At 39.1% G+C, this 21,857-nt stretch overlaps 6 protein-coding genes across 7 annotated transcripts; 4 read left to right on the forward strand and 2 right to left on the reverse strand.

The window, feature by feature from the left end:
* The first annotated feature begins 1,927 nt into the window (after nucleotides 1-1,927).
* On the forward strand, nucleotides 1,928-4,849 carry LOC133741074 (homogentisate phytyltransferase 1, chloroplastic-like). The gene is made up of 11 exons (XM_062169011.1): nucleotides 1,928-2,343; nucleotides 2,473-2,556; nucleotides 2,648-2,722; nucleotides 2,946-3,029; nucleotides 3,141-3,230; nucleotides 3,401-3,502; nucleotides 3,597-3,692; nucleotides 3,836-3,907; nucleotides 3,987-4,082; nucleotides 4,177-4,281; nucleotides 4,529-4,849. The coding sequence occupies exons 1-11, from the start codon at nucleotides 1,930-1,932 to the stop codon at nucleotides 4,568-4,570; spliced, it is 1,260 nt and encodes a 419-aa protein (XP_062024995.1). The 5' UTR covers nucleotides 1,928-1,929; the 3' UTR covers nucleotides 4,571-4,849.
* Nucleotides 4,850-5,254: 405 nt separating this feature from the next.
* On the forward strand, nucleotides 5,255-5,940 carry LOC133739474 (large ribosomal subunit protein eL39z/eL39x-like). Its single transcript, XM_062167255.1, has 3 exons — nucleotides 5,255-5,386; nucleotides 5,504-5,607; nucleotides 5,724-5,940. The coding sequence occupies exons 1-3, from the start codon at nucleotides 5,384-5,386 to the stop codon at nucleotides 5,770-5,772; spliced, it is 156 nt and encodes a 51-aa protein (XP_062023239.1). The 5' UTR covers nucleotides 5,255-5,383; the 3' UTR covers nucleotides 5,773-5,940.
* A 1,091-nt stretch (nucleotides 5,941-7,031) lies between these two features.
* LOC133739309 (aspartate aminotransferase, chloroplastic) lies at nucleotides 7,032-10,734 on the forward strand. Its single transcript, XM_062167058.1, has 12 exons — nucleotides 7,032-7,108; nucleotides 7,261-7,342; nucleotides 7,504-7,557; nucleotides 7,700-7,894; nucleotides 8,015-8,053; nucleotides 8,130-8,219; nucleotides 8,329-8,437; nucleotides 8,519-8,628; nucleotides 8,840-8,983; nucleotides 9,211-9,377; nucleotides 9,641-9,905; nucleotides 10,320-10,734. Exons 2-12 carry the CDS (start codon nucleotides 7,268-7,270, stop codon nucleotides 10,449-10,451), a joined length of 1,380 nt encoding a protein of 459 aa, XP_062023042.1. The 5' UTR covers nucleotides 7,032-7,108; nucleotides 7,261-7,267; the 3' UTR covers nucleotides 10,452-10,734.
* Nucleotides 10,735-11,301: 567 nt separating this feature from the next.
* LOC133735746 (uncharacterized) lies at nucleotides 11,302-13,370 on the forward strand. Its single transcript, XM_062163184.1, has 3 exons — nucleotides 11,302-11,456; nucleotides 11,750-12,279; nucleotides 12,955-13,370. The coding sequence occupies exons 2-3, from the start codon at nucleotides 11,830-11,832 to the stop codon at nucleotides 13,111-13,113; spliced, it is 609 nt and encodes a 202-aa protein (XP_062019168.1). The 5' UTR covers nucleotides 11,302-11,456; nucleotides 11,750-11,829; the 3' UTR covers nucleotides 13,114-13,370.
* Nucleotides 13,371-13,477: 107 nt separating this feature from the next.
* Nucleotides 13,478-19,269, reverse strand: LOC133735744 (uncharacterized). 2 transcript variants are annotated; one of them, XM_062163180.1, is made up of 17 exons: nucleotides 18,713-19,269; nucleotides 18,513-18,634; nucleotides 18,164-18,430; nucleotides 17,983-18,080; nucleotides 17,572-17,734; nucleotides 17,356-17,466; nucleotides 16,173-17,096; nucleotides 15,936-16,088; nucleotides 15,745-15,844; nucleotides 15,557-15,651; nucleotides 15,124-15,315; nucleotides 14,985-15,041; nucleotides 14,773-14,844; nucleotides 14,552-14,650; nucleotides 14,110-14,241; nucleotides 13,814-13,984; nucleotides 13,478-13,725 (listed from the first exon to the last, which is right to left on the reverse strand). In XM_062163180.1, exons 1-17 carry the CDS (start codon nucleotides 18,789-18,791, stop codon nucleotides 13,555-13,557), a joined length of 3,006 nt encoding a protein of 1,001 aa, XP_062019164.1. In that variant the 5' UTR covers nucleotides 18,792-19,269; the 3' UTR covers nucleotides 13,478-13,554. The 2 variants fall into 2 exon arrangements, with proteins under 2 accessions (XP_062019164.1, XP_062019165.1); XM_062163181.1 differs by lacking the exons at nucleotides 18,513-18,634; nucleotides 18,713-19,269 and having other exon boundaries at nucleotides 17,572-17,723; nucleotides 18,164-18,306.
* Nucleotides 19,270-19,717: 448 nt separating this feature from the next.
* On the reverse strand, nucleotides 19,718-21,750 carry LOC133735745 (protein OSB1, mitochondrial-like). Its single transcript, XM_062163183.1, has 4 exons — nucleotides 21,318-21,750; nucleotides 20,830-20,968; nucleotides 20,632-20,716; nucleotides 19,718-20,490 (listed from the first exon to the last, which is right to left on the reverse strand). The coding sequence occupies exons 1-4, from the start codon at nucleotides 21,695-21,697 to the stop codon at nucleotides 20,213-20,215; spliced, it is 882 nt and encodes a 293-aa protein (XP_062019167.1). The 5' UTR covers nucleotides 21,698-21,750; the 3' UTR covers nucleotides 19,718-20,212.
* Nucleotides 21,751-21,857: the final 107 nt, after the last annotated feature.

The raw sequence follows: 21,857 nt of genomic DNA on the forward strand, positions 1-21,857 counted from the left end.
TCTCCTTACCGCTAGATTTGTGGATGTCACTTTGATGAGACAGTCTTCCCGTCGTTAGAGGGAGATAAGAACACAGATGTTCAGTAGGAACGACAGAAATTGTCATGGTTTGTCCCCACTATGTCTCATCTTGATCCTCACTAAAGTGACGAGATCACACATATCTGCTGCAAACATGCCTGCAAGGATGGACGTCCCTACGAGAGGACGTAGCGCCACCCTACACGGAGGTAGGTATGGCGCCAACGCCAAACAAAGTGGCACTCTGGCGTTACAGGCCATGGCCCCAGCTAGGATGCATGGGAGGCCTGTGGGTTCGAAGGATACCTTGGCACAACCCAATCCTTTAATCATCGACACTCAAAATCCGTCTCATGAGAATCTTCTGGATTAAGGTTACCGTTGGGGGATGCCTCAACGTCAGAACCTATTCCTGAGAATATAGAGCTCTTTGAAAATTACACTAGTGTACATGAGCTGTGGGATAGAAACTCCATCATAATTGATGATGTAGTTGCGCATTTTGTTGCGCATGAGTTTGTTGAGTCCGATGATAGTGGTAGTACCCACAGTGGTACATACATATAGACCCACTCATTAGACAAATAAATACGTAGACCAGCGAGAATCCTCCTTCGATACTACTCCAGAGGCGCTAGAGGTACATAGAGTGCATAAAATGCATAGCTTCCTAATACAAGGAAATTATTGTAAATAGATAAACTAAAAACATAGATATGGGCCTAGGGAAAATTACCCCATTCCAAATTAGAAAGCCTAGAGGGCAAACCAAGAGGAGAGGCCCAAACTCGAGGCCCAGCCAGAAAAGGTTGACCCAAGCCCTGACATCATCATCTTCACCCATTTGCTGCCTGTACAGGTCTGTGCAGCTCCTCCGCACGACCTCCGCCACGAAACAAGAGTCTCACTGCCGAGCTCCGCCAAGAGAGAAACCACGAGCCATCGTCGAAACAGCTCCCTGACACGAGCCTCCCACGAGTGAGCTCCGCAGATTCAGTACCACGCACCGCCACCTAGAAGCTCCAAATCACGCAGCCGCTGGATCTGGAAGACCTCAATGAGCGCGCCGTCCCCGTACAGGAAAACAAAACATCCACAGCCAAAAGATGCCGCCCGAGACCCTTCGCCGACCAACCTGCCAATACCACGAGCCAAAACCTCTCTCCTAGCTTCCCAAGCAATAGCAATCAAGCAGCCGTCCGGCAGCAACTCGATAGTGGCCAGGCGAACCCAAATCGACTCCAACCCGCCACCGGATGAGCAGAAATTTGTCAAACCCTAGACCAAGAAAATCTGGATTTTTTGGAGCTCTAATCTCTTCTTGTAAAGAGGTTCTAAAAAACGCTAGGCACTAGTCGGGCGGTGACCCGGGGACTAGCACCTAGGGGCCTAGGCGGTTTTTATTTTTTTAATTTTTAAATTATTTTTATGACCTATAATAATATAAATAAAAATATTTAAAGTCTAAAAATTAATTATAAATATAAAAATAGTCAAAATATAGAATAAATTAGGGTTTAGGGCCGCCTAGTCCCCGCGTAGCACAGCCTAGTCCCCGCCTAGCCTACCTAGTAGCCCAGCACCTAAGTGCAACGCCTAGGCCAAAATCCGATCGGTTCCTTACCGCCTAGCGCCTAGGCGCCGCCTAAGCTGTTTTTTAGAACATTGATTGCATGTCAAAAATGGTTGGGGACTACTCCCACAAATGTCTAGTAATGAATAGCCGAGTGGCTAGACTAAATAGGAAAGGAAAAAAATGATCAACAGGTTAGGAAAACATCAAACACAAATCCGAGCAATGTGCATGTATTTTAGGGTGAAAATATATGGTCAGTTTTCATTTTTGACCCGTCCTCTTACTTGCTAATGATTTTGTAAATCAGTGTCTAACATTGTTTGGATTGCATAATGCCCCTCCTTCAAGTAGTAGCGCCGGCGCCAGTGAAGCTAAGACAGTGCAACTTATTAATCAAGAACAAAAGCAACAAGCCATTGCCCTTCCCTTCCCTGCAGCCACATTATCGTTATTATCATTCATCATCTTTAGGTGGCAGCATTGTTACTGCCAATGCAAATCCAAATCTAAATATTCCAAACTGTGATGATCGGCAAATCACAGTAACCAAAAGAAGAGGAGACCATGGTCGTAAAAAACATAACGGGGCACCGTTGTCCTATGCCTCACAATCACAATCACGATCAGAGAAGATCGATGTTAATATTGATGGACAATCCCTGAATAGATTTCAGATTGGCGGCCGCTTTTCTAAACAATGGGACGCTTTTCATCGCTTTTGTCGTCCTCATACTGTAATCGGCACTGTAAGTACTCAAAACTGATGGATTTCTACATGTTAGTTTCAGTTAATTTCTCGTAAATATAAGGTTAAAATTTTAAAATTGTTGCCTAGCAATTTCACCCGTGCCATTTTTGTACGATGTTGTTTTCAGGTTATAGGTATATTATCGGTCTCTCTTCTTCCATTGGAACAAATTGGGGACTTGTCTCCTGCATTTTTTATAGGAATACTGAAGGTATAGTTCGAATGTTTAATAGTACTGCTGGTTGGCTTGATGTTGTATATATATACGTACGTAACATATTGTTGAATTGATCAAATCTTAGGCATTGGTTCCCTCGGTGTTAATGAACATCTATGTGGTGGGATTGAATCAAGTGTTTGATGTCGAAATAGACAAGGTATGTATATATATGACCATATATGAACTCATGTAGTATCTACTATTTGAAATGAACCTTAAAGATGTGCGATTTTGATCATTGCTCGAATTACATTGCAATTCCAAGTTGGTCAGGGACTCGGGCGAGAACCTCCTCGCTTTTCGTAAAAATGGGATGTTCTCTCTTGAAGGGAGACTGTGTCTGTATATTCACACTCTTGTTTATATGTTTGATCTCCCAGGTTAACAAACCTGATCTCCCACTAGCTTCTGGTGAATTCTCTATGGGAACTGGGATCACAATCGTTTCCACAGTTTTGCTGATGGTAATCAATTAATTGGCAGATATACATAATCAACTATACTGGCTTTGCAACATTACTTGATCAGTCTATACTTAGGAAACAGGTAAGTAACTGTTTGATACAATTTTTCAGAGTTTTGCTATGGGAGTTATGTTCAAGTCTCCACCTCTGTTCTCTGCCCTTGCCATTAGCTTTTTTCTTGGAAGTGCTTATTCCATTGAGGTTAGTTTCTTCAGCCTTTTCGTAGTCTGTTAACAGCCTTAGAAGGAACAAAGCAACCAATGTATTGGTTCATATATATGCATTATCATTTTTGTTTTAATTATATGAACCAAGTAACTATCGTGCAATTCATTAATTTCGATTTCTGTGACTCTCTATCTGTTGAGTAGCATCCGCTGCTCAGGTGGAAGAGACATGCAATTCTTGCTGCTGCTTGCATCCTAATTGTGAGAGCTGTCGTCGTCCAGCTTGCCTTCTTTGTACACATCCAGGTATATGTCATTACTCTGGCTGTAGCTGGCTCTGTTGTCTATAAATATGACTCTATGAAGTCATGAAATTTAAGCCATGCATACATGTTTGCAGAAGTATGTGCTTGGTAGAGAAATTTCAATTACAAGACCATTGGTATTTGCAGTGGTTTTCATGTGCATCTTCTCCTCTGTTATTGCGTTGTTCAAGGTTAGAGCACAATCTGTATATTAGTATATACATGTACATATATGGAGTTAAAGTAGCAATGAGTTATTGTTTTTTTTTTTTTTGGTTCAATAATTTGTATAACTTCATGTTGTCGTCGGCATTGTAATATGAGTAGCATGCAGGATATACCTGATGTGGATGGTGATAGAGATTTTGGTATCCAATCTTTCAGTGTCAGCCTTGGGCAAGAAAAGGTAACTCTATTTCACTTTCATTAAGGCACCACATTGTATAAACAATATGTTGGCTTAATGCTGGATATTTATATGCCAGGTGTATTGGGTTTGTGTAAATATGTTGTTACTGGCATATGGGGCAGCAGTGGTGATTGGAGCCTCTTCTTCCTTCCTACCAAGCAAGGTTTTCACTGTAAGTGTGGCTGTGAACTCATTTACTTTTAGCTATAGCCGCTAACTCTGCCGGCGGCACTTCTTTTAATAATTAAGCCTGAATTTGGCCACAGATAATAGGTCATGGTGCACTGGCTTCCCTTCTGTGGCTTCGAGCTCAATCAACAGATATAGCCAATAAAGCCTCCCTAACTTCTTTTTACATGTTCATTTGGAAGGTAACCAATCATTTTCTTCTTTCCAGAATTGGTATTGAGTTTAACAATTTGGTTGAACATCTCACCAGCAATTTCTTTGGACTGGTTAGCAACCTTTGTATTAGAAACCTTCCTAGCTAGTTGCCTTGTTCGAGTTCCCATTCTAAATTTCTACAATCAAACTTATCAGTTCAAGTCATGTATGTATTTTTTGAGAAGCATAACATGTTCTTGGTTTAACAAGAAGTTGATAATTAAATTGTTGCAGCTGTTTTACGCCGAGTATCTGCTTATTCCTTTTGTACGTTGAGAAGAAGATCGAATTGTGGCTGATACTGTGCTGCTGCTGCTGCTGCTTCTGTTATGTGTCACTCCAATTTGTCTAGTTTCAAGAGCAAGAGAGCAATTGACCATGAAACACAACTCCAGTTGCGCTGATTTCCTCCCATTTGACTCTTTAAATGCTTATCTTTGTGCACTATTGTTGTTTCTTTTGTCTCAAATTCTAAAAACTTCAATTTTTCGTAACTCAATTCCAATATATCACTATTGTTGTGTAGGCTTTAAACTATAAAATGCTTACTTTTGAGTTTGTGACCATTTTCAATATAGTGATATAAGTGTTTTACTTATAAGTGAATGATAATTAATCTAGCTAAAAACTCAAAGACGACTAGTTGTTATGCATAGAAATAGATGTTGAGAGTATAAATAATAATAGGTAAACCATCATTTTAGATATCACTTGCATCTCATCTTACGTGATAGTTCATGTGACAAAACACATGCAAACACAGGATTTCTTACGTCCTCTCAATTATACAACAATAACGATCTACCGCAAAGTAAAAAGTAAATTGAAACATATTTCCACTGACACTGTTTAAACTAACCTTCTAAGGAAGTAAGTTCTTACGATAGGCCCAAACAGATGAGCTGGGCCTTTGAACCACCTTATCATATTTCAGTCGGTTTTGGGCTACAGCACCAATTTTTGCCCTTTACCTATATTAAAGGGCCAAACCTTCTCCAAGAGCTAGTTGTTATTAGGGTTTCTGCCGTTCTCTCTCCTCTCAACCGTCGCCGCGGAGCAGCCAAGCCAAGGAAGAAGAAGAAGATCAAGATGGTCTGTTCCTCTCTTACTCTTCTCTGTTCTCTATCTCTTATTCATATATTTTGCCTTCAATCTTAGTATAAAGTTAATTTGAGTGTGAATCTGAAATGGGTTTTACCTCATACAAAGCCTTCACACAAGAGCCTCATCATCAAGAAGAAGCTTGGTAAGAAGATGAGGCAGAACAGGCCCATCCCTCACTGGATCCGTCTCAGGACTGACAACAAAATCAGGTCCCAAATGCTCCTTCTTCTTCTTCTTCTTCTTCTTGTTTTCAAGTAATTATGTTGTCACTTGTCAGCTTCTCAGAAGCTTAAAAGTTGTTGTCCATTTTGGTTTTGTGTTTCAGGTACAATGCTAAGCGCAGGCACTGGCGCCGCACCAAGCTCGGGTTCTGAGGTTCTTCGCCCCAATTCTCAATGGCATCTTTCAATTTTGATAGGGGTTTTAGATTCGATGTTTATTGCTTAGCATATGTAAGAACTCTTAAGAGTCTATCTTTTGTCCCCGGACGTGTGTTTTTTCACGATTCCTTTATTAACTTCTGGTGATGTTCAGAATTTTTATGTTTTCTGATTTGGTTCTTAACACTAAAGATACCATGTTTGATGCTCTAATCCACATGGGTTTTGTTAAAAGCTTGATTCTAGAAGGCCATTAGCCTGAATTTGATCAGGTTGAGATGTCAAGCTTCCTTCAATTTCTGTCTTTCTCTTCTCGGTGCTCAATGTTCATATATTTGTTGTGTTGATCTTTGTACAAGTATATGGAATCTGAGATGGGTTTGGTATTGGTGTGAAAACACCTGCGCATAAATGTGTGAGCTTTCCTGGCTCAACTGATTTTGCAGTTATACCGAGCTTAGACTATGAGATTGCAACTTTTTTTTATAGGTGACATTTATCTAATACACATAAGATTGCACAGGATCAGCATTTGTTGTGGAAATACCACAAATGGTATTGTTCTCTAATTTTCTTTCTGAACAACTGCATCCTCTATATGTGGAGGGCATACTTTCTGCATTTTGATTCAGTCTTCTATGGAAGAAGCTCCTGAATTTGAATCATTGAACAACTTTCTGAAAGGATAGTGGACTTGCATAGAATCAATTATACTATTTGAAGTACAATCTGAGTTTGCAATGATATTAAATATGACGGTTCAAGTGTGCCTCCCCGATATTGAGGTCCAAAACTGCCAAATATTGTTCTACATCATGTAGCATCCATGCTAAAAACGTATGTGACGATTTTCACTGACCATTGTGAGTTAAGGCAGAGACATTTTGACAAAAATCCATTACCGAAATATGACGACTAATAAACTTCATGCAAGGGAGGCTAATGATGCGGCCATGTAAAATATTTGTACTACTAAATATTGAATTTTAAACAATTCTAAAACAATCTAAAATTGTAAACATATAGAAATGAGTGGTAGACACGTCTGGTATTTCTTTTTCACAATTTCACATGTTGCAAAAGAGAAAAATGGTCCTTTCAAAAAAAAAAAAAAAAAAAAAGAAAAAAAAAAAAGAGAAAAAATGGTTAGGACTCATGGGTACGAGTCGTATGACATACTGGTACACCACTGTAATGAGAAACAAGTTTGTTAGCACCGGTAAAACAATGGGCCTCCATCCAGTCAGCCCACTGTAATTTAATAACCAAACAGAACTGCAGAGCACATCGGCTGAGCGTCAGCGTTGTGTTTATCGCTCTCGCTCTCCCGGTGAGTTTCACTAAACATTCGCATTTTAACTTGATCGTTATCTCATTCCATCCATATCCTCTGTTAATTGATTGGATCATGATTTTTAAAAACTCTTGGCTGGCTGGCTAGCTAGATCACGTAATTCCATTAAATCAATTTTCGCTTTACAGAATTGAGATGGCTTCAACCATGCTGTCCTTGGCTTCTGTCTCTCCGTCATCTTCCCCCATATCAATCCATGACACTCACAAGGTTATCTCTCTCATATTTCAATTCATCATTGTGATTTTTGATCCTCCTGCTTGTTTCGTTGTTTGTTTGTTTGCTGAGAAAACGCTATCTTTGGGCTCTCAATTGAGGACTGATAAATAATCCTTAAATCAAACTAATCTAATCAATGCGTGTTTGAACAGGGGAAGATCAAGCTTGGTAGTTTGGAGAAAAGCAATCTATTTCTAAAGACCGAGGTAATATATTTGATGTTCTAGTGCTTTCTTTTATGACATCTTCACTATACTAGGCAGGTAATTGATTTACAAAAGTGTTCTATTCTGGAACCTGAGTTCTCTCTCTCTCTCTCTCTCTGTTGTTCCTCCTCCTTGTCTGTAGTCTGTTGGTCGGGTATCTATGGTTGCTGCTGTGAACACTTCTCGATTCGACGGTGTGACCATGGCCCCACCTGACCCTATTCTTGGAGTTTCTGAAGCATTCAAAGCTAGCACAAATGACAAGAAGCTCAACCTTGGAGTTGGGGCATACCGCACAGAAGAACTCCAGCCATATGTGCTTACTGTTGTTAACAAGGTCAGATTCTTATCCTTCATGAAATAAAAAGGAAAAGCCAGTAGATTTGCTTCTTCTTGTTCAATTTAAGGCATCTCTAGATTTCACCCTCATATGTTCACGTACCATTTTATTTTGTAGGCAGAGAATCTTATGCTTCAAAGGGGGGAAAACAAAGAGGTAAATATCCTTGATACTATAACTCAGCTGAAGTTTTCTTAGGTTTTACTAACTGTAATTCAATTGCAATATTTAGTACCTCCCAATTGAAGGTTTGGCAGCATTCAACAAAGCAACTGCAGAGTTATTATTTGGAGCAGACAACCCAGTAATACAGGAGCAAAGGGTACGTGAGATATAAAAATAATTGTGCATCTTGTGAGATAAATTCTGTTGTATTTTTTTTTTCTTTTTTGACCCTTATCTTCGTTGTTTAATGTCTGGTTTTCTTGAAGGTCGCAACTGTTCAAGGTCTGTCAGGAACTGGTTCTCTTCGTCTTGCTGCAGCTTTTATAGAACGATATTTTCCTGGAGCCAAAGCTTTAATATCATCTCCGACCTGGGGTGTGTGTTATCACTCCTATATCCTTATTTGACTCGTCTCAAAAATACTAATTTCTCATAGCTAACAAAATTTTGCTGCAGGTAATCACAAGAATATTTTTAATGACGCTGGAGTTCCCTGGTCTGAGTACCGATACTATGATCCAAAAACAGTTGGTTTGGACTTTGAGGGGATGATAGCGGACATAAAGGTAAAGATATTGCCCAGGAATTTGTGTATGCATGATCATTACAGTGTAGCTTTAGATCCTAGGAATTGTTGTGCTCATTGATCACCATCCTTATCTTGAGAAGACATGTTTGCAACTTTGCAAGAACTCTATCATTATAAACTTATTTCGCTCACTACTAAATTGCTAATATGGAAATACTATTTAATTTGTATCACATTCTATCTTCCAGGCAGCACCTGAAGGATCTTTTGTGTTGCTTCATGGCTGTGCTCACAACCCTACTGGCATAGATCCAACCCCTGACCAGTGGGAAAAAATTGCTGATGTCATTCAAGAGAAAAACCATATCCCCTTTTTTGATGTTGCATACCAGGTAAACACAACTGGTTGAAGGCAAGCTATAAAGTTTTTGTTTCATAAGTGGGTTGGGTTATAAATATTTAATGATTCATTGAATTGAAAATGACTGTTATATATTGGTTACGAATTTCTTTGGTGCTAGATTAGTCATCTTGTCATTGTACAGTTTCATTTAAAGAGGCGTAACTTATCAGTAGTTACTTTAGATTTCAATATTTGAACTTTGTAAATCTACTTTAGGGATTTGCTAGTGGAAGCTTGGATGCTGATGCTGCATCTGTCAGATTGTTTGCTGCACGTGGTATGGAGCTCCTGGTTGCTCAGTCGTACAGTAAAAACCTTGGTCTCTATGCTGAAAGAATTGGAGCAATTAATGTTGTCTTGACCTCATCTGATACAGCAGTAAGGTGCGTAGAAAGTATACTACAGATGTTTATATTATCATATATGATTACCATCAATGTTCATTAATGGCATAAGAATTACTGCATGGGCCTTGGCTAAAGGTGCAAGGCTGGAGTAGATTTAGGTTCAAGTCCTTTGTAAAACAAACAGAAGTTTGTTTGGCTATTTGAGTCTCATCTTACATGGAGGATGGAATACCATATTCAACTTGACTCATACCCAAAGTAATTTAGGGTTTGCTAATAATTTAGCTTTATGTATTCAGGGTAAAGAGTCAACTGAAGAGGCTTGCTCGACCTATGTACTCAAACCCGCCTATTCACGGGGCTAAGATCGTGGCCAATATTGTTGGGGATCCGACACTTTTCAGTGAGTGGAAAGCAGAGATGGAAATGATGGCTGGAAGAATCAAGAATGTGAGACAAAAACTATACGATAGCCTGTGCGCAAAAGATAAGAGTGGAAAGGATTGGTCATTTATACTTAAGCAGATTGGCATGTTTTCATTCACAGGCTTGAACAAAACTCAGGTAATTGCTCAGTCGTAGACTAAAAATCTAAGCTTACAGGCCTTAGGTCTTAATTATCTTGATATGGATTTCTTGGTTCTTGTCATTATAGCTGTTCTGCATAGTTTATATATGTAGTCTTTAGTATTATAGTCAATAATCAACAGGGGCTGTCGTATTGTAGGCGAAACTGATTGTCGTAAAATTTCTTCTAGACTAATGCACCAAAGCTCTTCCCTTTTTCAATTCGTCTTGAACTTGATTTCCATATGAGCATCCTCCATGGTATCATGCAAGTACCAGTGTACTACATGAACTCATGTGACTCTAGTCTGCAAAAGCGTGTAGAGTTTTGAAAGTTACACTACTGCATGCAACAATTTTCTGCAGTGTTCCAAGATTAATATCTGATTTCCTTCCCTTTTGTCTGGTCAGACTGAGAATATGACAAACAAGTGGCATGTATTCATGACAAAGGACGGAAGAATATCCCTGGCAGGATTGAATTTGGCGAAATGTGAATACCTTTCAGATGCCATCATTGATTCGTACCACAATGTGAGTTGAAGTATATTGGTTAGCTGCTACACAAGTTTGAAGCAGACGCTCAGAAATTTTTGGTCTCATATATTTAGACAGTTACTATAACTTTGTTGTGATCTTACCTGTTTGTAAGATCTTACATGTTTGTAGAGACTAGAGAAGCATCTCCCGAGACAGGGATCGTGTAATAATATGTTCACATGGGATTCATACGGTAAACACAACAATTTCTGTAATAAAAGAACATATTTGTGTACAAGGAACTGAATTCCTGTAAATGAAGAACGAACACAAAACTCTTATCACCCTTTATTGCGTAAGAGAACTATAAGAAAAGGACAATGACTTTTTAGTAATGCCTAGCACAATTCGTAGGCAAAAATAAAACGACGGAATTTCTTTAGTAAAAGTTGTTATTTAAAATTATTAAAAATAAAATTTAATTGATGAAATTTTTTCAGCAAATTATTATTTTTAGGGAAAATTTCACAAAATTATCACTCAATTATGACTCATTCGACACTTTGGTCACTGAAGTTTCAAATATATCACTTTGGTCACTCAACTATTACACTCTCAATCACTTTAGTCACTTTGTTAATTTTTTTTCATTAAAAAAAATACTCATTGGGTGACTAAAGTGATTGAGAGTGTAATAGTTGAGTGATTAAATTGATATAAATGAAACTTCAGTGACCAAAGTGTCGAATGAGTCATAGTTGAGTGACCATTTGTGGAATTCTCCCTTCATATCTAAGAACAACTGATACCGACCATATTTCATCGATAAAAGAAAAAGACAGAATCTATTTAAAATGGCCCAAATTCAACCGACGAAATTTGGTTAGTGAACCGGCCGGTTTGCTGAGCCCAATACAACCCAAAGTCCCAAACCAAGCTTGACCAAAGTAAAACCAAACGTAAGAAGCACCTCCGACGCATGCAGCTCTTTCTCTCTCTCGCGGCAACACTTTGAGAATGTTGGTTGTGTCGTTCGCAGCCAAGCCATTGAATCGTTGATACTTTGAGGTACTTTGACTCATAAACTTTCACAGTTCTCTGTTAACTGATTTCCCCAAGTTCTTATTTTAGGGGTTTTGCTTTCTATCATCAGCTAGATTATTAGATTAAAGCACCAGAAAAATCTTATCTAGTTTTGATTTAACTGGGATTATGAAGCTGGAATTGCAAAAACACATGGAACAAACTTAAATGCTTAACCTTAATTTCAAGTATTTATTTCATGAGTAAAACTGAAATTCATCAAGGGGTAGCAAACTGACCTGTGTTCCTCATATGTTCTATTCCATCCTGAACTGTAGGGTTTGAAATTGGAGTGAAGAAAACAGTGTCTACTTGGGTGGTTGCCTAATTCAATAAACTGAAATTTAGAGAGCAAAAAATGGGCTCTATTCCCAAACAGCCTTTGTTCTGCCTAAAATGGCCATGGGACATGAACCAGAATCCTCAGACTAATACTCCTAGTGTTTGCTCCTTTGAGGGCCCTTGGATATTCAAATCTATGCAAAGTCTTGGGTCCGTTGCGTTCAATTTCGTCCAGTCAGTTTCCAAGTCACCGTCTTCGTTAGTCAACCATTTTAAGCCCTTGCAGTTTGATGCAAGAACCAACCAAAGTAAGAGTCTGAGTCCTGAAGAGCAGGCGGAGGCAGAGCATAGAGCATTCGCCTCCGCATTGGCAAGCAATAAAGAGGCTACAATGCTTGAGTTTTACTCGCCCAAATGCAGGCTGTGCGGTTCTTTACTTAATTCTGTAGTGGAGGTTGAGCGTAGGAACTCAGACTGGCTTAACATTGTTATGGCAGATGCAGAGAATGACAAATGGCTACCCGAGGTACCGTACATCCTTAAAATTTTGTATATCCAATTATTTGCATATGCTTTTTTGAGGTTCTGTTTAATTGATGTAATAGTAGAGCCTGATCTGGTAGAATTTGCTCAGTGTATTCTGGTCTTCTGGGGGAGTATTGCAATGCCTGTAATATGTTATTGCTTGGAAGCTAGTATGTCTTGCCAAGGAATTGCTATGGAAATTACATTAATCATACTAGATTTCAAACGAAATATCTTCAAAGCTCATCTTGGCGTGGTGGTTCTGATTTCTCTAATTTCTTTTCAAATTACTATTATTATTAAATTTTCTGTTTTTTTAAGGTGGCTGGTAGATCACTATAGGTTTGGGTTGAAAGCAGTTATGCTGCGAGTTCGGGTATTATATATTACCTTTTGGTGTTTTGGGGCCTTTCATAGATATATAAGTGGTCTAAGGTGTTGAACTAGAGCGTGAGAGCTGCTGATATTGAATCATCTGTTTGTAGTTAGTATAAACCATTTTATGTTCATGGTGCTGCTTCCTTTTTATATGTTGTCTTCCATTTTGTTTCTAAATTCTTGGAGTGAGTTGTTCTCTTTAACTCCAACCCTCCAAGTTCAGTCTACTTGAAGTAAAGGATATGCTTTACATAGTAGAATTTTCTGTCTGATTAGTTTTCTCTTGTTGTCATTGCAGCTCCTTCATTACGACATTAGATATGTACCTTGCTTTGTATTACTGGACAAGAAGGGGAGGGCACTGGCAAAGACTGGTATTCCAAATAGTCGACTACATGTATTAGCAGGTCTCTCTCATCTTCTGAAGATGAAGTGTCCTAGCAAAAGAACAAGCTAATCGATGTTTGAGGCATTTTCTTCCAGTCTAAACCAGTCCTCAGGAGTAGATTTTGTTTTTCTGATTTGATTCCGAACTTGCAAGATAGATCCCTTTTGTTCATACTTCATAAGATAAAAGACCACTCATTTCTTTCATCAATATGCAACTATGGATTTGCAAAAGTAGATCCCCATTTCTGTACAGATATACAGTTGAGTTGGAGGGTAAATGCTTGATTATTATGGTATAATATACATTGCTACTTCCCTCGAGTATATGTGCAGGACTAACAGAACTGTCAAGTTTTAGATTAGAATTTTTTTGATGCCCATCTTGTATGTTAATTTGACTGCTTCCGAGTATACCATATGATACAACCATCTCAAAAGGGAAGCTGTTTACTTCAGACACTGTACTTCATGAACTATGAAACGAACAAAGATTATTATCATACTGTCATCAGTCTGTTCTACCTAAAAAAGCTTTTCCCAGTCTAGAAGCAACATTTTCAGAGCTTGGGAGAGTCCTTAGGTTTCCAGTATCTGACATGTAAAAGTGGTTGTAGTTGATCCTAGTAACCAAATCTGCTAAATGAGGGAAGTGCCCTACATTGAGTTTGAAGGAGAGTACCTGCATAATCAGAGGATGCAGCAAAACCACGTTAGATGCAAATTTTAACAGTTAAATCTCAAACAGAACCCTTGGAAGAGAAACTTACTCTGAGCAGAAAAGCGATGCAATCATCAAACTGTTTCTCAATACGTTCAACTTCCATTTCACATTTGGCCTTGATTGCAGAAACTGCTCCACCACTAAGTGTCAGCTGTATAGAGTAAAAGTCCAATGCTAATCCCAAAATGTTGTTTATCCTGGTTGCAATGAGAGCCCACTGATACAAGAGAGTAAATTACCACAATCAGCTTTGTCGCCGCCTAAAAGGATCTTATTCCAAGGTTTTATTTTTTAAACAATATTAAAAGGGATCATAAGCTCTCAAAGTCAGACAACACCCACCAGCTTATCTGGAACTACAAAGCACTGTCGCTGAATTGACAACAAGTATGACTCATGCACTTCAATGACTTCATCCAGAGAACGAGCGGCTGCCATACCTTCACAAAGTTCACGCCATGCATTGTGATACACCTGCTTACAAAGCACAAGTTAGTGATCTAACAACTCCATACTCTTGTTATTAGCCAATACACACCACACAATATATAAAAAGATAATAGAAAGGTTGTAGATAATGTTAAAAGGAGCATGATGCTTGAGTAATAAAACAAATTTCACATTATATTGTGGCAGTAAAGAATACGAGTCACAGACACTGGTAGAATTGGACTGACAAAAACAACAAATATGGTACAACCAATTCACTATGAAAACAATTTTATAATAAATACAGAAGAAAAGGAAAACAACAGGGAAAAAAGGGAAGAAAAAAAAAACTTACTCTGTCCATCACATACTGGTGAAACGCATCCACAAAATGGAGAAGTTTCTGCTCCACTAACCAGTGATGCTTAAAGCTGTTCGCTGCCCTGCCTCTACCCTGCATGTATCGAAGTCATTAAGACAAGGAGATGATCACTGTTATCATTTGGCCTTCAAATCAGACATGTTCGGTGGTTCAGGAACAAAACTAAATTGTACTTGTATGCTAGAAAAGCTAACCTTCCACATCCATCTTCGAGCTTTATCCAGTACAAACTTTGCTCGCTTGACCTTCAGCAAGAATCCCATGACCTGCATCAAATTTAGAAGAATCAGAGATTAACTTTAGTGGACAAGGCAGGACCCAGTTGTAGCCACACTGAAGACGAGATCTTTAGTAGAAATCAAATCATGAGATGGAAAGCTTGATGAAAACCATGATATGAAATTACTTGGTTATATTTCTTGATCGCTTCTGCATTTGCAATAAGTTCAAGTGGCCAAGAGACCTGACAATCAAAACATACAAACATTTAGAGTGGTTGCAATGGGCTATATGATGAAAAACGAATATCATAACCATGAGTGTACCTTGTATGTAAATTGTAGTAGATCAAGTCCATCCATTCCAAAGCTGTTAGCACGACTTTTACGAGGAGTTGAGGGAAGGGAAGCCATGCTAGGCTGCTCATTGCCATTCAAATCTTGATTTTTGGTGAGGGATACAATCAATGAATCAGGAACACTTAGTAGCACACCATCAGCAGAGTTTCTTATAGATTCCTGCGTGAATAACAGAGATACTGTGTCATGAATAGGAAGAGAAGGGAAGTAGGCCACCCATAGCATAATCTAAAACATGAAGAGAAAACAAAAGCTAAAAGTATTTGGTGGCACAAAGTTTAGATAAAACCCAACTGAATTGGAATACTTTTTATAAAACCAGATTAAGATATGACCATCCACTTGTGATCAGAGGCCCAAAAAGTATGCACAATGCTACAGTGAATAAAGTAAACCATACCTGCAATATAGTGTTTAACTCGAAATCATCATCCCATGTTTCTCCTTTATCCAGCTTATTGAAAATTATGGTCAAGAAGTGCTGTAGTAGATCACCTAAAGATAGCGAGGACTAGCAAACATGTCAAGTATTCTGAGAGGCCTGTTGATAGACCAGGATATTAGAGATTCAACATATAAGATTGATACCTGACCCTAACAAGTAAATAGCACGCAACACTGCCAGTTCATCCATCAACTTCCAATCATTCATCAATTTCGACAATACATGCCTGCCAATACAATCCACCTACAATAGAAAATAATTTTCAAACTATCACATCACAAGGACTAACCACAACTAAAATTTCAAGTTCTGTCAATGGGCTTGTGCTTTTCACCTGCTTCTGAATGTAGGCAGTAAGACATTCCTGCACTATAACCACAGGAAGTGGAGTACTTCTCGGTTCAAAATACTGAATCCAAGTAAGAACTCTAGATGGAAGGGTGCTATTTTTCTGGAAAGGTAAGAGCTCTGACATGCGGAGATCATCCTGTTGTGAAGGAATAACAATCAATTACACACCTAAACAATGTTATATAATCACATTTGCTCATAGACTATCCATCAGCAATACCTCAAAAGAAGGAAGAAGAGTGGGAAAAGGAAACAACATTTGTAACATTTTTGAGTCGTCTTGTGAACGAATATGTTCAGATTCACCAAACCGAAAACCAAATGTATAGTTGGTTCCTTTGGCCGAAGAAGTTGATCCACTATCCCCGCCAAATATAGCCGCTCGTAGAACTTCATCATTTAAAGGGGGCAGGCTAAAATTTCTAGATAAGTTCAAGGTTTTCCATGCATCCCCATTCTTAGAAAGGATTTTTTGGCAGACTGTTGTAACTGGATTTTCTTGACAGAAGGATCTTGAAAGGGGACATTTGTCTACCAAATCTGAAAACATACTCTCTTCTTTCGCACCAGGGAATGCTTTTCCATCCGCATGTGGAGAGTTGGTTTCAATCAATCTTTTTTCCAACAGCGTATCAACCAAGATCTTACACCAAGGTTTTTCTGAGCTTCTTACTGACTCAATCACACCATCATCACTTTCCGGTTTTTGTTTACTTGCAATAGACTGAAAGATATGATCGCCATGTCCTACAAGACCTGCTAATGACACGCAAAAAACTTCTGACAAAGTTAAACCTGCAATGCTCTCCCCACGGTGAACACCTTTATTCGAACTGCCAAAACCATCAATCGCACAGTAATTTCCTTCACCTAAAGAAGTCATAGGAATATGCCGGATCAGCTGTAATGATTTTCCAGCAGAAACGATCGACTTAGCTATGTCCTTAATAAACAACGGACATGAGATGGATTCCCTCTGACCCACTCCCCTTTTGTCATTTATTACAGATGCACGGTCACTGGCAAGAGATGGAGCAGCACGCCCAACGTCTAAGATTTGACCCCGCACTTGCCTCAATAGATAGCTCTTCTCCCAGAAGTCAGCCTTATCAACTGAAACTGCTCTATTGGGATAGAAGAACATCTGCAAGGGCAGGAACGACCAGGAAAGTGTTCAGCGAGAATACACACACACACACAGAGAGTATGCAAATATACTGCCTTTACAAACTGTATGAGAAACTATAACCACAACAACTGATTTGCAACATAGATATATGAAATTTTACCCAGCACCTACTTGCAGGATACAAACAAATCATAAACAGAACTGACATCCAAGATCTCTTATACTGCTTAAAGAGCTAGTAAACTGCTGCAAACTTTTGGGACATAGAGATTACCTCCTCATAGGGATCATCAAGTGTTCCTTCAAAAAGCCAAGAATCAAGACCCTCAATGTATGGCAATATAGTTCCAATAAATAAATGAAGTAACATCTGGTAATCTTCGTCCTGAAATAGACACGACACGAATTCCAAATTTGGATTGCATTAGCAGGTGAAAGATGATTAATAAACTAGAAAACATAACATTGTACAAAAGATTGCAGTCACAACCTCACCACCTCGGACAAGGCATACTTCATCTAGTTTCTTGTAAAGAGAGTCAAGGACATGAAGAGTCAACTCAGCAGCAGAAAGAGAAGGACCGGACTCAAAATACACTTGGGGAATGGCACAATGCACTATTTGCAACAGAGACTCCGCACCTGAGCATAGACTAATATCAATAAATTGTCATCAGTGAGATATCCATTGCATGAAGATATCGACAGAAGTGTGTATCAAGCAGTTGATGGGCCAAGACAGTGACCTAAAAATGAAGAGAGGAAGAAGACGAAGAAAAAACAATGAAACATAAAACTTTCCTAATCCTGATAAGTTTTTCAAGAGGCAGAAGGAGGAGCAAAAGCCACTGACATTGCTAAATCTAATAATAAGGCTTTGAAGCTAACATCTTATACAAACCTGGATAAGGAGCTGGCCAATCCCAACAATGTAGGAGTCGCTCCACTGTCATCTTTGCTTACCCGCACTTCCTCCTTTAAAGCAATATCACGCCACCTCTATCCAAGCAGAAACGGGACTCTCGTAAATAAGTAATAACGAATTTCACCGAACAAATTGGGTGAATGGCAACAACATATACCTTAAGCCATGCAGAAACAGAAGACACAAAAGCCCTCAAAGTAGGAGGAGGTAATCTCGCAGATTTCTCGACTTTGTCGACCACAATTTGTATGAGTTGCAAGCAAGTTGCAGCATACATAAACTGACTGACAATGGCGTGGAGACTTGTATGGGAGAGGTGATTAACATATATCCCAGTTTTGGCTTGAAAAGAGTTTCCATTATTATGATCCCAATAAAATAGTGAACTGGAATATCCTTGTAACATTTGTAACACACTCCGAACCTATAAACCAAAAACAAATTAAATCGAGCAGTGAACTCACTCAATCTCTCGTTAGCAAAAACAGTAAAATTGGATTAATTACCAAATCGAGTTCGTTGGTTCTCAAGGAGGAGACTGGTGATGATGCGAAATGGAGGCCATGGGAGAAAACGCCGTAGATCTGGTTGATTAGAGCTTGAGAAACTTCTTCTGCATTCCCTGCATCTGCAGAATAAAGCAACTCCGTGAAATCATCATGGAAGAAATTAGAAACTGATTCAAAGAGCAAAATGGAGTGTGTACCGTAGCAGAGAGGCTTCCCCATCTCGAACAATTTGACCCCCTGCCCTAATCCCAGTTCTTCGGGCTCTACCAATTTCATTCACCAAAACAATGGGGCTAAATACGTAATAATGTCTTCCCACAAATGGATCCCTTTTTTAATCAGAAAAAAAAAAAAAAAAAAATTTGAAAGGGAAGCGCGCAACAAACACCGTCGTTTTCATTTTCTGGATTTTTTTTTGGTGCTCAAGGTCTAGGATGTGAGCAAGTAGGAGATTGTTGAAATAGCAAATGGCAAGGTCTCCTTGAATAGACACATTCATCCATTCACTTCTAGTTGGCAAATAACTAGACTCTGCAACATTAGCAATATGACTAACAATTAAGTTCAGCAACATACATACATATATAATCAGTGGGAATTTTTATCATAGAAAGCACATAATAGAACTAGCTGAGAAGAGCCAGATCAATGAGTTGAGGGGTTTCATTGGAAGCTCCATTTAACGCTGAAGCAGAGCTCTGAAAGAAGTTGAATAGGTCCATGGAATTGCCTTTGGAAAAGGGCGGCTACGAATCCCACATCGAAAAATATAAGCCCACTCGGTATGCTTATACTTAGCTCACTTGGCTGGGAAGACCACCCTGGGGTGTGGGGCGAGAAATGACACGTGGAATGATACCCTAAACCCGCCACTCTGTCCTTGTTAAAAGGGCAGAGCACCAAACCTTTGAGGTCGTTTCCCGATGTTTCCCTCGTGTGGTTAATCAAAGAAACGTTGATGCCGCGCGTGTCATTTCCCACGTGGAAAACCCCTCGAGAGGTTTGCAGGTGGTGCTGCTCGCCGGTTCAGGCGGTACGCGGTTACTGGTTTCCTCGCCTCTCCTGCACCCCCACAACCTTTTTTTCCTTCTTTCTGTAATTCAAGATAAGCTGTGGAGATTCTTATTTCTTAACACAAATAAAATTAAAATAAATTTATGCGAAGCTACTTAGTAGTTAGTATAATTGTTATTTTTCAGTGATTGATACATTAAAGTAATATATGTGAATCAATGAAACTGATGACATAGTGTTGGAGCCAATAATACAATTTATACGAAGCTTTGAGCTTCCCTCTTCTAACATTTTAGTCAAATATCTCCTGGTATAGACATGGATTGTGAATATAAGCTTTTCAGGACTTGATGATTGAGATTATTCCTATCAAGTCACAAATGGAAACAGAACAAAAAGCATAAACTCCGCTTCTTAAAGACCTGCATGCCTCTTGGCATTCGTCTCCCCTCTCATCAATCACCATACAATGATTACAATCCCATCAAAAGCTCTGAAGTGTAACCTTCTGCAGAGATACCCGAATATAGTACATGCCATAATTCGATGTACTTCGATTTCTCATATTTCCATGCTTAATCACTGTCCTGTTCTATGACTAATTTCCACCTCCGTTTACTTCTTTTCAGGAGTTACAAGCATATGAAGTCCAATACCACAACCTGTTCCTTTACATCTTACACCTACTCATCGTACTCCCACTTGGAGATACGACGATGCTGACCTACTTGTTCGCCATGGCCTTGTTCTGCCATTCTCAAGTCAAGCCGATGAATTTGTTTTTTAATCCATGGAGGATCATCTTGGGTCAGCCAGAGAGCTTCATCCATATACTTGTGCTTAAAATCTGGTCGTCTTGAATTCAACTTTGTCTTCCTGTTATCCCACCAATCATATGGATTGGCAAAAAATACTTGCCATAAGTGAAGGCGTTCCCTACACTTCTCCAAACCAGTTTCACCTAAGCAAGTCACAAGGATAAAACATTTTTCATTAAATGAAAGCACACAAAGCACAAGAAAACCGATCACGAGCAACAAATTATGTAAAAGCTCTTTCTTGTTTTAAGAGGTTGTAACATTACATAATTATGGCAGAGTACCTGCATCAGATTGTGGTTCCTCATGATTTTCAGATCTTGGTCCTGGTCCGTTTTGTGCCACGTAATTCAACTCCTGTACAACTAACTGCGGACAAATTTCAAAGATCATAAGTAAGTCTCTGGTATTAATGGAAGAAACAAGAATTAAACATCTTTGACAGGGTTGGGAGCAGTAGTAAAATTCTTAAGCATTGCTACCTCGTGATACAGTGTGATCCTCCCATCCGGATCATTCTTTGTGTAAGAACCTAGATGACCTGAGACATAAATAAAATCATTTGGTTTCAAATGTTTGAAAGACAATACTGCCATCTCGTCCCACATCTTCAGTAATATCCTGTTAAGAATTTTGACACGAGATTTCGCTAAGTTTCGAAACTTGCTATTATGAATTTAATACAAAACTGATACACATCCAAAACCAAAAGCATTTGAATCAGCTATCCAATTGTTCAAATAGAAGTAGTGTTCAACTCACAGTTATAATCGAAAAATTAAATTAAGCTCATCCACGAAACTAGATTTTGAATAGGCATTTGATTAAAGGCAGATAAAGTAGTAATCCTGCAACACAGTTCTCTTAGTTTCTGTTTTCTCATCTTATTGCATACCAATTGAATTGATTAAGAAATAGTCTTATGCAACCCAAAATTATAACTGAAAAATCAATAATTTCCATAACTGACCGGAAACTGCTATCAGACTGGGGGCAATTTCTGACGCTGAGAAGAGTGTGAACGCCAAAACGACCGCCGTGGCCGGTGTTTGCGACCCGGAGGGGGAGGATCACGGAGCCAATGAAGCTAGCAGAGTTGACCGGACCCGGATTCTGTCGCCGTTGGATTGTGGTGGGACGCTGGAACTTGAGTTTGTGCTGGTAAACTCCGCTGCCTTCTTCATCTTCGAAGAAAGAATCGGAAAACCTAGGGTTAGCGGCTGAAGACGAATAGGCGGTGAGCCTTTGAATAAATAAAGGCGGTTTCGGCGGAAATAGGAGACGAAACGCCTTCATATGATGGTGATCCGGAGTTTGGAGGCGGCGGGGTTTTCCGAGCACTTCCCGCATTCTGATTTTGTAGCTTTCTGGTGTCGTTTCTCTTCCAGAAAAAAAATAAAAATAAGTTGGGCTTGGAAAACTGTATTTTGGGCTTTTATTCCACAAAGCATCCATTGTTTTTACTGGGTAAATGAGCCTTCTTCATCAATTGTATTTACTTGGGCCTCTA

Source organism: Rosa rugosa, chromosome 3, assembly GCF_958449725.1.
Source record: "Rosa rugosa chromosome 3, drRosRugo1.1, whole genome shotgun sequence".
In the NCBI taxonomy this organism is placed as follows: Eukaryota; Viridiplantae; Streptophyta; class Magnoliopsida; order Rosales; family Rosaceae; genus Rosa; species Rosa rugosa.

Excerpts from the sequence above, each read along its gene's own strand:
- LOC133735744 (XM_062163180.1), bottom strand. The coding sequence starts at position 18,791 with ATGAAATTGGTAGAGCCCGAAGAACTGGGATTAGGGCAGGGGGTCAAA. Across the intron at positions 17,735-17,982 it reads TTGGCCAGCTCCTTATCCAG|TCTATGCTCAGGTGCGGAGT; the intron begins GTTTGTATAAGA and ends TATTGATATTAG. Across the intron at positions 15,316-15,556 it reads AGTTAAACACTATATTGCAG|GAATCTATAAGAAACTCTGC; the intron begins GTATGGTTTACT and ends TTATTCACGCAG.
- LOC133735745 (XM_062163183.1), bottom strand. The coding sequence starts at position 21,697 with ATGCGGGAAGTGCTCGGAAAACCCCGCCGCCTCCAAACTCCGGATCAC. Across the intron at positions 20,717-20,829 it reads GGATCACACTGTATCACGAG|TTAGTTGTACAGGAGTTGAA; the intron begins GTAGCAATGCTT and ends ATTTGTCCGCAG. Across the intron at positions 20,491-20,631 it reads GGAACCACAATCTGATGCAG|GTGAAACTGGTTTGGAGAAG; the intron begins GTACTCTGCCAT and ends TGACTTGCTTAG.
- LOC133739309 (XM_062167058.1), top strand. The coding sequence starts at position 7,268 with ATGGCTTCAACCATGCTGTCCTTGGCTTCTGTCTCTCCGTCATCTTCC. Across the intron at positions 8,220-8,328 it reads CAGTAATACAGGAGCAAAGG|GTCGCAACTGTTCAAGGTCT; the intron begins GTACGTGAGATA and ends GTTTTCTTGAAG. Across the intron at positions 9,906-10,319 it reads CAGGCTTGAACAAAACTCAG|ACTGAGAATATGACAAACAA; the intron begins GTAATTGCTCAG and ends TTGTCTGGTCAG.
- LOC133735746 (XM_062163184.1), top strand. The coding sequence starts at position 11,830 with ATGGGCTCTATTCCCAAACAGCCTTTGTTCTGCCTAAAATGGCCATGG. Across the intron at positions 12,280-12,954 it reads ATGACAAATGGCTACCCGAG|CTCCTTCATTACGACATTAG; the intron begins GTACCGTACATC and ends TTGTCATTGCAG.
- LOC133739474 (XM_062167255.1), top strand. Across the intron at positions 5,608-5,723 it reads AGGACTGACAACAAAATCAG|GTACAATGCTAAGCGCAGGC; the intron begins GTCCCAAATGCT and ends TTTGTGTTTCAG.
- LOC133741074 (XM_062169011.1), top strand. The coding sequence starts at position 1,930 with ATGCCCCTCCTTCAAGTAGTAGCGCCGGCGCCAGTGAAGCTAAGACAG. Across the intron at positions 3,030-3,140 it reads TTTCCACAGTTTTGCTGATG|AGTTTTGCTATGGGAGTTAT; the intron begins GTAATCAATTAA and ends ACAATTTTTCAG. Across the intron at positions 4,282-4,528 it reads TTTACATGTTCATTTGGAAG|CTGTTTTACGCCGAGTATCT; the intron begins GTAACCAATCAT and ends AAATTGTTGCAG.